This window comes from Rhipicephalus microplus, chromosome 2 (assembly GCF_043290135.1).
Source record: "Rhipicephalus microplus isolate Deutch F79 chromosome 2, USDA_Rmic, whole genome shotgun sequence".
Classification (NCBI taxonomy): domain Eukaryota; kingdom Metazoa; phylum Arthropoda; class Arachnida; order Ixodida; family Ixodidae; genus Rhipicephalus; species Rhipicephalus microplus.
This window is the reverse complement of record NC_134701.1, coordinates 113184950-113195530: the sequence shown is the minus strand read 5'-3', so window position 1 is coordinate 113195530 and position 10581 is coordinate 113184950. Positions and strand designations below refer to the sequence as shown.

General features: G+C 43.2%; 1 protein-coding gene across 1 annotated transcript in view; it reads right to left on the bottom strand.

The window, feature by feature from the left end:
• Positions 1-233: 233 nt before the first annotated feature.
• Positions 234-10581, bottom strand: part of LOC142796343 (venom metalloproteinase BumaMPs1-like) — a 202964-nt gene continuing 192616 nt past the window's right edge. Inside the window, exon 14 of the mRNA XM_075886705.1 lies at positions 234-362. Within this exon, the coding sequence (XP_075742820.1) occupies positions 309-362 (54 nt within the window). The 3' untranslated portion in view covers positions 234-308. The remainder of the gene's footprint in view (positions 363-10581) is intronic.

Below are 10581 nucleotides of genomic sequence, written 5' to 3'. Positions count from 1 at the left end.
GTCCAACATCACCGTTCTATGACACCAGCACTGCCATTATTGGCAGAACGTTGTCAATGGTGGCCCAACGTAACCATTCTATTTGGCTGGCACAGCCATTATTGGCGGTGCGTTGTCCAGCAGGGCCATTCTTGGGCTAGTAACTCCCAATTTATCCCGAACATTGAGCCAACGTTCTGTGCTGCATGAGCAGTATGATGATAGCTTCTATCTCAATGAAATAAAAAGTTGAATAAGAATTAGGTTTTTTTTTATTGATGCGCAACACCCCTCGCAATATCTTGCAAAATACTTGATAGGTTATTATTTCATTCGGCTTTCTTCAGTTCTGCTTTGGAAGTGCAATTTCCTAGAACACAGATCTGCAAATATACAAAATCGCATAACGTAACTACAGTTATACAAAATCGCATAACGTGATTACAGTTGGAGAACTGATATACCGTGTGAGCTTTAAAAACAATAAGATAATTTTTTGCCCTCGCACATTTGATAATACTTAGTACCGGAACATGTTTGCGACTAACAATACAATGTTTAGACGGTTTATTTTGCTCTATGATAACTATAGAAAGCATATTCTTTGTACTTGATCAACCAAATGTATTAAAAAGACAAGAAGAAGTAGGTAGAGGAGCCGCACTTTTCCGCTAATATCGTTGGCCTTCCGCTATTATAAAATATCTGTCCGTGTGCTATATATAATTCTGCCCTTCATCTTACTTCAGTTTTCATTTGGGAATTGCGATATATTTAACTCACTCATATAATGAATGTTAGCGTCTATCACGCCTGATAATAATAAAATATATTGAATTCATCAGTCAAAGGTCTCTGATTGCGTTAGAAGCACACTGCATGCACCAGAAATCTCCAGCATAAGGACCCTTGTGCGCCTTGTAAAAGTGAAATAATAGGCGCGCAACGTCCATTCATAGTCATTGCCATAAAACTTCTACAGCATTGATCAACACGGTAACACGCAAAACCCATTGCGCAAGTTTGTGAGCTGTACACTGTCAGATTTATCTTTCCAAAGAAATGTTTCCAACAGTTTTAGAAATTTATCTATATGCAGCATTTATTAGTATATCCACCATCATATGATAAATTGGAGTAATATTACGGTTTTTCTGATAAATATTACAGTAACCTGTTTATTAGAGGAGCCACGGGCTTATGTCGACTAAAATAATCAAAGTTGTTTCTGCTGAAAGCCCATTGCGACATTAAGACTTATCCGTGAGCTGACCTTCACCCTACTGAAATGGAACGAAAGCATTGCGGCGTTTTTATCAGGGGCAGTGGACTGGTTCGCCCGCTGTGACACCAAATGTGTAACTGTTGCACTGTCGGCCAGACTAAGCTTTTCAAGGCTAAAACGTTCAAAAGCTTGTTTCGAAGATATTGCGGCATCAAATTCGGGGTCGGTTTCAGCATGGGCATGAATGGTTGTCACTGAAAAATAGTCATCGCGTGAGTGACCAAAAGGAGGGTTAAAATAAAAACAAAATAATAAAATTTTCAGGACCAAGTGAGTTTCGAACCCCGGTCCTTAGTGTGTCAAGTAGGTGTTCTACCACAAAGCCATGCCTACTTTTTCTTTCAACGAATTTGTAAGCCTTGTAAACGTAAATAAATACCTTATTCTGCCTGTAAATGCAGTGAAAGATTCATGATTCATGAAAAGTTCAAGCAGTTCATCGTTCATAAACGCGCGCGTCCTGTATACATGCTTCACAATACCGCTAGTATTATCCCAATAGTATTGCGCGGTAAAAGCATAGTATTTCATCGGATGTCAGAACACATGATCATCCTAATGACTTCACGGTTGAAAGCAAGCCACACATTACAAAAGTCACGTAATTCACTGTACGTGTTTCCTTACGACATAGTGAGTGCAGGATTACTAAAAAATACTTCATGAGCTTATTGTTTAACACATGCGACCCATTGCACAGTTTGCAGCCTTATGCGGAAGCTTCACTGACACAAGTCACTTGCAACATTATAGTTAGGATTCTTTAAATGACGGCTGGACAGAGATACAGATAAAAGTATTCCAAAATACAGGTATTCAAATAATTGGATACAAAGGTTCAAATACAGGTGCGGAGACACAAATGTTATAGACTTAAGGAGATATTTCGGAGATACGTTTGCAAAAACGAGACAAAGGTATTCCGGAATACAGCTACAGAGATACTGACACAGGATTACGCAAACTGCTATCTCTTTTTATATCTCAGATGCTGATGCCCCATGAAGGCATTTAGTAGGTTCAGAAACATCATCATAATCATCATCATCAGCCTGACTACGTCTACCGCAGGACAAAAGCCTCTCCCATTTTCCACCAGTCAACTCGGTCCTGTGCTTCCTGCTGCCACTTTATACCCGCAAACTTCTTTATTTTATTTGCCCACCTATCTACCTGTCGCCCCCTAATCCGCTTGCATTCTCTGGGCGTCCAGTCAGTTACCCTTAATGACCAGCGGTTATCCTGCCTACGCGCTACATGCCCGGCTCTTGTTCATTCCCTCTTCTTGATTTCAACAATGACATCTTTGACTCCGGACTGTTCACTGATCCACTCTGCTCTGTTCTTGTCTATTAAGGTTACGCCGGTCATTTTCGTGTCCGTCGTTCACTGCATCGTCCTCAATTTAAGTTGAACTTTCTTTGTGAGTCTCCATGTTCCTGCTCCATAGCTAAGTACCGGCGAGATTCAGCTGTCATATACCTTCCTTTTGAGAAATAGTGGCAATCTACCATTCATGATTTGAGAGTGCTTTGCAAACGTGCTCTACCCTATTCTTATTCTTCTAGTTACTTCAATCTCGAGATTAAGCTCTACAGTTATTACCTCTCCTATGTAGACGTAGTGTTTCACAACATGTGCACTAGTACCTGTCTTGGAGCGCTGTTCTCTTCCGAGGTTGTCATATATTATTTGCGTTTTCTGCTGAATATGTCAAGACCTACTTTTCAGCTCTCCTTGTCTAGCTCTGTAATCATGAGTTACCATTCGTCACCTGAGTTACTCACCAATGCAATGTCATCAGCAAAGCGCAGGTTGCTAAGGTGCTCTCGATTAACTCCTATTCCTAACAGTTCCCACTCTAGGCCTCTGAAAACCTGCTGTAACCACGCGGTAAATAGCATTAGTGAGATTGTATTCCCCTGCCCTACACGTTCCTTGATTGGTATTTTGTTGCTTTTTATGGAGCACTGTGGTGACAGTTCATTTCTTGTATATTTTTTTCTGGATGTTCAGGGACATACCATTATTTATGTTTCAAAACATCTGAACTTGCAAGTGAAGAACTATATTTTATAGCGAAGGCCAGTGCAAAAAAACATACATGTTTTAGACACAAGCTCTTCTAAACACAAGGTTTTTGCTTTAGCTGCACTTCGTCAACATAAGCTTCTCACATCGGTTGTTGTTTAAACTGTGCGATTCAGCCTCAAGACAAGGCTCCGCAACACGAAAAAGGTGGAATACCTGGCATGAGAGAAAGTTACTTGAGAAGATGTTACACTCCGTAATTCTGCTGCCAGCAGCGTCAGGCAATTTCTAAATGCGAAGCATTTCTTGGCGAAATCAACCACTTTGAGCGTATCTATCTATCTATCTATCTATCTATCTATCTATCTATCTATCTATCTATCTATCTATCTATCTATCTATCTATCTATCTATCTATCTATCTATCTATCTATCTATCTATCTATCTATCTATCTATCTATCTATCTATCTATCTATCTATTTATACAATTATTTTTGGGTGCTCTCATGGTCACCCTATTAACTTGGCGTGAACCAAAATTAGCATTGGAGGGTAAAATAGTTTGAAGATTATGACGTGCTGGCCAATTAAATAATAATCTCACAGTCCCGTCGCGTATGTCATCAAACACTTCCCGACAGACAGTGGCACATACCTATGGGCGGGTTTGTGCCGCTTGTATGTGGGTATGTGCGACAGGTGAATGACACATATTATCTACCCAGGGAGAACGAGACTACACATAAGCCATTTCAATGCTCTAGAGTTAAGAGACACCCGACATGGGTAGCGTAGACCATACGAATGCAAAGAAGAAATGTCAGGGTCTTAGCTAGAGTCAAACCTAACCATACTGCGTCAATATGAAGGGGAGATGCGGGTCGAAAAATGCGAGTTTTTTTTTTCAAAAATACCGATTTTTATTTTTGCCTGTTTTGATAAGATTAGTACCTCTACTGTTATGAAAAAAATAATGCGGAACGAGACTTAACTGAAAATGCTTTAAAATCATATCTAAAGAGCCCAAGGTGCCTGTTAAAAGTCGAAAGTTCGCAGTCTTCGACCACCTTGCCGCCTAGAATGCGCCGCCGCTCGCTATTGTTGATCGTATGAGACGAAGAGTCGAGCCTCACTCTTCAAATAACAACAGTTTCTCTCGCTGATGCAGCGCAAGAAATAATAAAAAGAAGCACTCTTCCGCGCGTTTTTCGAGCGCCGCAACTGGCTTATCACATGGTACGAATTGGGGACCGCCATTGGCCGCTGCGCGCCTGTATGTGCTTTGAAACCTATTTTCGGTGTCCATGTCTTGTCGAGCAGCACAGCTGAACAATGCTTTTCTTGTGTAATTATCTCTGTTATGAATTAAAAAAGGCATTGCTCGCAAGTGAAAGCCATTGTGCAGCGCGCTCTGTAGGAATAGGGTACGAGCAGCTGGTCCGATTTGCGGCAGTTGTTGGCTTGCAAAAGCCAATGCATCAAAAGCCATTCACACCCGTCAGCTGTAAAGCTCGTGATGCGACAATAAATTACGTCAGCGCCAATCTTGAGAGACCGAAAAAGCTCGCAGTGAGAGAACTTAGCAGGGACAACATTGCCATTATGTACGACGGTATGTGGCACAAGCATGGCTGCAAAATGGCATGACACTGGACTTAGTTTGAATTTCGCAGTCCTGTCAAACTTCTTCCTAGTTTGCAGTTGGCACATGGCCAGATGGAACGGAAGTGTGGCAAGCGTTTCATGGCCCTGTCTGTGACCGAAATGTCTGTGAGGTGTCGGTTTGAAAAAGCCGACAGGAAGAAACTCATGATGTTGGCGTATTTTAGTGGCAGTAGCCACTACAATAAGGATTGTTCTTTTTGATGTGCAAATTTCATCTGATTTAATAATATCTTTCATAAATAAAAACTGAATTTTAACTTTGAAACTCGTTTTTCTCAAAACACAAATATCGCCTTTTTTTTTCATGTGCCCCTCCTTTTTTGGGCACTTCTAGTGCTCGGATCTGCATGAACTTTTGCCCACATTTTTTCCAAAGCATGGCAAATGCAATCATCTAGTTTAAATTTTTATATTTTGTTGTATAATAAAAAAATTCTATGTAAACCTTCACTAGGGTAGGAGAAATATGGACTTTTTACGTCTATTATTTTTCACGCATATTACATATTTTGTATGTGCTTTCTAATTAGTTATTTGCACTCTACACTTTATTTGAAGCAATATGAACTATGAATGGTAAAAACTTACAGAAGTTTAGGGGTGAAAAGAGGGAGGGCAAAAGAAATAGGGTTTTCACTTTGGCATGTGGCAGAGCTAAAAATGTGAAACTTGAAAGAAAACTAATTATATAATTGAAATCAGCATAAAAAGTTCCATAAACAGCTCAAGTTTCATTGCTCTAGTGTGAATAATAAAAAAAAGTGTCTTCGAGTAGCATCTCCCCTGAAGCATATTATGAGAGAGCTACACCAGAACTCGGAACTACCTTTAGAATAGATGCTAAGCTTCCTGAAACGTCAATAATGGTTGCAGTGCTGTCTACCCAATTTTGTAAACATTACAATTGTACTTCGTTGATACTGCCATCACGTCAGGTTAATATCAATTGTGGTTAGCTGCCATGCGCTGAAGTTGATTTATATCGCTCTGTCCGGGGTCAAGATCCTCGCAAGCACCAGCGCTTTATATCAGATTCTGGTGTTGCTAATACGGATGTTCGAGTTGGCATTATTCTGCTTGTGCAAACAACTGGTAGTAGAAAAATCTGCAGCTCTTCAACACTTTCTGTCGGCTCAACATTTATACATATATTTAGCGTGATTTCATTACGCGCCACTGAATGAAAAATTGCCACACGGTCACCTTCCTTCCGCACACTTCGCGTAACGTTGGTTTCCAGGTACGCGGGATCTGCCAGATTTTTATTACTTGGGCGATTGCGAGCAACGCTTTGCCTGGCACAGCGTCACTGATTGCTAATGTATGTTCACATTCATTGGGACAATATTCTGCCTTCCTCTTTGGAAACACGTTCCGGAAGAGAGTAGCCATATACCCGTTCAACTCCTAAAGTGGAAGCCTAAGGGTCCCTCAATTTTTTCTGCTCATATTTAGCGTTTACTGCCCTTACCAGTTTTTAGGATCGCTTTAAATATTTGTTCTTGCTCGAGATACATTTCATGCTGAATGAGAGTATCCTTGAACGTGCAAATGTCTGGTGTGCGGCACGCAAAAGATGCTCCGTGATACATCTGCCACCGGAAGGGTGAAGAACAACTTCAGCATTGTCGCGAAGCTGAGGCGCTGGATCATTAGTTACGTGCCGCATTCTCTTTATATTCCTTCTGTTTCAGTTTGCAATACTTCCTTATGTCAAAACAAACATACATAGAAAAACAGACGCTCATAACACAAAAATCACACTGATGCATCAAGTTTCAAGGATTGGTGAAAGCTCATCTTATCCACCCTTATAAGCGTGGAAGGTAGCACGGACGGTGACTGATTGTTTTAAAATGACAAAGGCGCGCTTGCTCTAGGCCCGGTCATGGCCAGAGCAAGTGCGCCAGGTCTACTGCAGTTGCCGAAACGTCATAAATAGTGCTCGTGGCCTGATAGGCTGCACGGTAGTGCTGCAGCCAGTGGGCAGCCACTGCTGGAGTAAAGCGAATATCTTCATTTTAGAGCGGCGGTTTGTCCTATGTGCTTGCTTTTGTGGCTGTTAATTGGGCTCCTTGCCATCAAAGTAATCAACAACTAACCCAGGCAGATACTTACTGTTTGAAATACACATGGGGCTTTCTCAGCAGCGTTATTATTTGCTTGGTAATGCGTGGATATTCTTTAACCTGGCGTCCTTGATGCTCGCATAACTAAAAAGAAATTTGCGTACGGCTATCTTGTCGGTAGATAGTCGTAATGAGGCTATGACAGCTATTTTCAGTGGGTGTTTCTGAGCTGAAAACTACATTGTTACAAGCTGCGATGAACAAGATGGATTGCAGTTTCGGGCGTAGACAAAGACGGCAACAGCTCTCGCGTTGTTGTTTGTGAGCCGCCATCTTGAATCAAGGACTCCTCATGGACACTGTAAATATTGTTACGCGACTTGTAAAGAAGGCGGATTGGAGGTTTATTCACAGGGGATGTACGACAAGTGCGTGCCGGAACTGCGCGCCATTCTTTTTTCCCCCTTTCTGTCGTTATCGCTGCTGTTGGTTCAATCGAGTGAAACCACTCTAACTGTTCTTCCCTCGCAGACGAAGCCCTCCGGGCGAGAAGTCAGCTGGGCAGTCGCTGAGTGAATTGCTTAAGGTGGGCTGCATGAGTAACTTCTGTCTTGGATTACCTTCTCCCATCGACAGTAAGGTGTGCACTTCGATAATTCACCTCACTAAGACCCTCAGTTATAACAAGCGGTCCAAGATAGTCCGCGTGTAGCTTTTGGCACTGTCCACGTTTGCGCACAGGAGTCCATAACGACACTAAGTCGCCAAGATCGTGAATTACTTGGCAGTGTCTGTGATTGCATCGTGCTTACGACCGTTTTTCGGAAGCCAGAGTTCACGACCTTGCGAGTCTCCGAGGTTCCTGATCCGAGGTTTCCAGGTTCCTGAAGTGTCGTGATGACTAGAGAAAGGAAAGATTGTATCCAAGATGTACCTCGCTGGACGAGCGTAAAGAAGAAAGAACGGGCTGTAACGAGTGGTCTCATGTTGCGTGATGTTAAAAGCGTATCTGACGAACGGAAGCACTTCTTCTCAGTTGTACTGGTCCGAGTTTACCTACATGGATACCATGTTAACAAGTGTTCGATTAGTGTTCTCAGTCAAACCGTTAATCTGAGGCTGATAAGGGGTCGAATGCCGCAGATCGAAGGCACACAGACGCAGAATTTCTTCAACCACATCAGCCACAAACTGACGGCCACGGTTACTAATTATCACATGAAAGGACCATGACGAAGTTTTATGTTACGCAGAATGAACTGTGACACGTCGCCTGCAGTTGCAGAGGGTAGTGCTGCCGTCTCGCAGAACCGAGTCAGGTAGTCCGCGCACACTATTATCCAGTGGTTTCCTTTGAATAAACGCCAAAACAGCCCTATCAGATTAATACCGATTTGGTCGAAAGGTGAGCTATGAGGTGCTACAGGCGTTAGACAACCGGAGGGGACGTTGCTAAGCTTTTTATGACTTTGGCACTCTATGCAGCTGGCTACGTAGGCGTCTGTTTTTTTGCGCATTTGGACCGACTAAAATCTAGTTTTAGCGTGATAGAGTGTCCGCGTAGATCCTAAATGACCGGCAGCTGGATGATCGTGCACAACACGTAAAACCGAAAATTGGAGGGCTCCTGGTACCACCAGAAGATAGCGCGCACCCGTGGCGAAATTATTATGTACGCGCTCATTCCCTATGCAAAAATGGCCATTTAAGGAGTCTTTCGCAGCGGAGAAGAGCGGTTCTGATGTCGAATCATCACGCTGCTGTCTCGCGAAGGTTGTGGCTTCTAGAAAATCTTGTTGTAGGGTTGCGATTTTCTGGTCAAACCTATCTGCGTCACATTCTGAGGTGACGAGGAGCAGCCTGGAAAGAAAATCAGCCTCAACATGTCGTCGCCCACTCTTGCACAAGACAGTGAAGTTGTAATGTTGCAGACGCAGAGTCCATCGTGCAAGGCGTCTTGACGGATCGTAGAGATTGCCGACCTAGCACAGGGAGGGATGATCGGTGACGATCATAAACTGATGCCCCTACAGTTAGGACTAAAACCACTGAACTGCGAAAATGACCGCGAGGCATCCTTGTTCAATTACCGTATAGTTACGCTCCCGGTTATGTAATGACCAACTTGCGATGGTAATGACGTGTTCTCTGTTACCATAGCGTTGAACCAGCACAACACCAAGACCAATCGGCTCGGATCTGCATAAATCTCTGTTGGCGCGGTAGGACTAAATAGCGTAGTATCACCGGTGACGTGAGGAAGAACTGTAGCTGCTGAAAGGAAACTGAACACTCAGGCGTCCACTCGAATGTGGTATTTGAGTGCAAGAGGCTTGTCAGGGGATAACCGACGTGAGCAAACTGAGGAATAAATTAACTGAAAAAGGAGCACTGCCCTAAGAAGCTCCAGACTTCTTTCACAGATCGGAGTGGCTGAACTGCCTCAACAGCCTCAGTCTTCACAGGGTTCGGCCTGACGCCGTCTTTCTCCACGAGATATCTCAGCACCAAGTCTAGGCGCTATCCGAAATTACATTCATGGGAGCTATGTACAACACAAGCCCTTTGTATGCAGCTTAGTACAATGCCTAGACGCTAGTTGTGCTACTGAAATGTGCGTTCGAAGATAATAATATCATCGAGATAGCACATACATATCTCCCATTTTAAATCCCGCAGAATAGTGTCCTTAAATTGTTCAAAGGAGGCGGGCGCATTCCGCAAGACCAATGGCATAACACGAAATTCAAAAGTCCATCGGTTGGTAGGAACACCGTCTTTTCTTTATCATCAATATGCTCCGGGATTTGCCAGTAGCCGCATATCAAATCGACGGAAGAAAAGTAGGAAGCCGAATGAACATAGTCCAATGCATCGTCTATGCGTTGAAGCGGGTATACGTCTTTCTTCGTAATGGTAATGAGTCAGTGGTAATCAACACAAAAGCGCCAACTGCCGTCCTTCTTTTTAACGAGAAGGGCAGGTGCAGCCCAAGGACTGGCGGACTCCCGAATGACTCCCTTTTGCAACATTTATTCAACTTGCTCACAAACTACTTTACATTCAGTCGGTGACAACCGGTATGGCGTCTGCCATAAAGGGTGCGCTGATCCGGTGGTTATACGATAGTTTACTCGAGGCGCTGGAATCAGGGATGTTTTATTGTTTTAGAAACGTTAAAACACTGGCGAAAGCTGAGACAAAACGGCTAGTAATATGCCACGCTCACTTGTGCTGAAAGACTTGCTCACTATCTGTAGAATCTTCAAATCCGAAGGTCTAGAATGGAAGGATTCGTCCGAAGCGGCGTGTTTCCTCTCCGACGAGCTGATGTTTCCTCTCCCAAGAGTGTGAGCTTCATATCAGAAGGTAGAAGTATGGGCTGGGCAGCGTGGTTTATCGACCATAATCCGGGTCGTGCTTAAACTACCGACACCAAGCAATCTGGCACCAACTCGTTCTTCTTCACACAAGCTGAGTTCAGAGGTTTTATTGCGGCGTAAATTGTAGTAGGAACTGCACCAGAGTAAATTACCGGAATGCACACGCT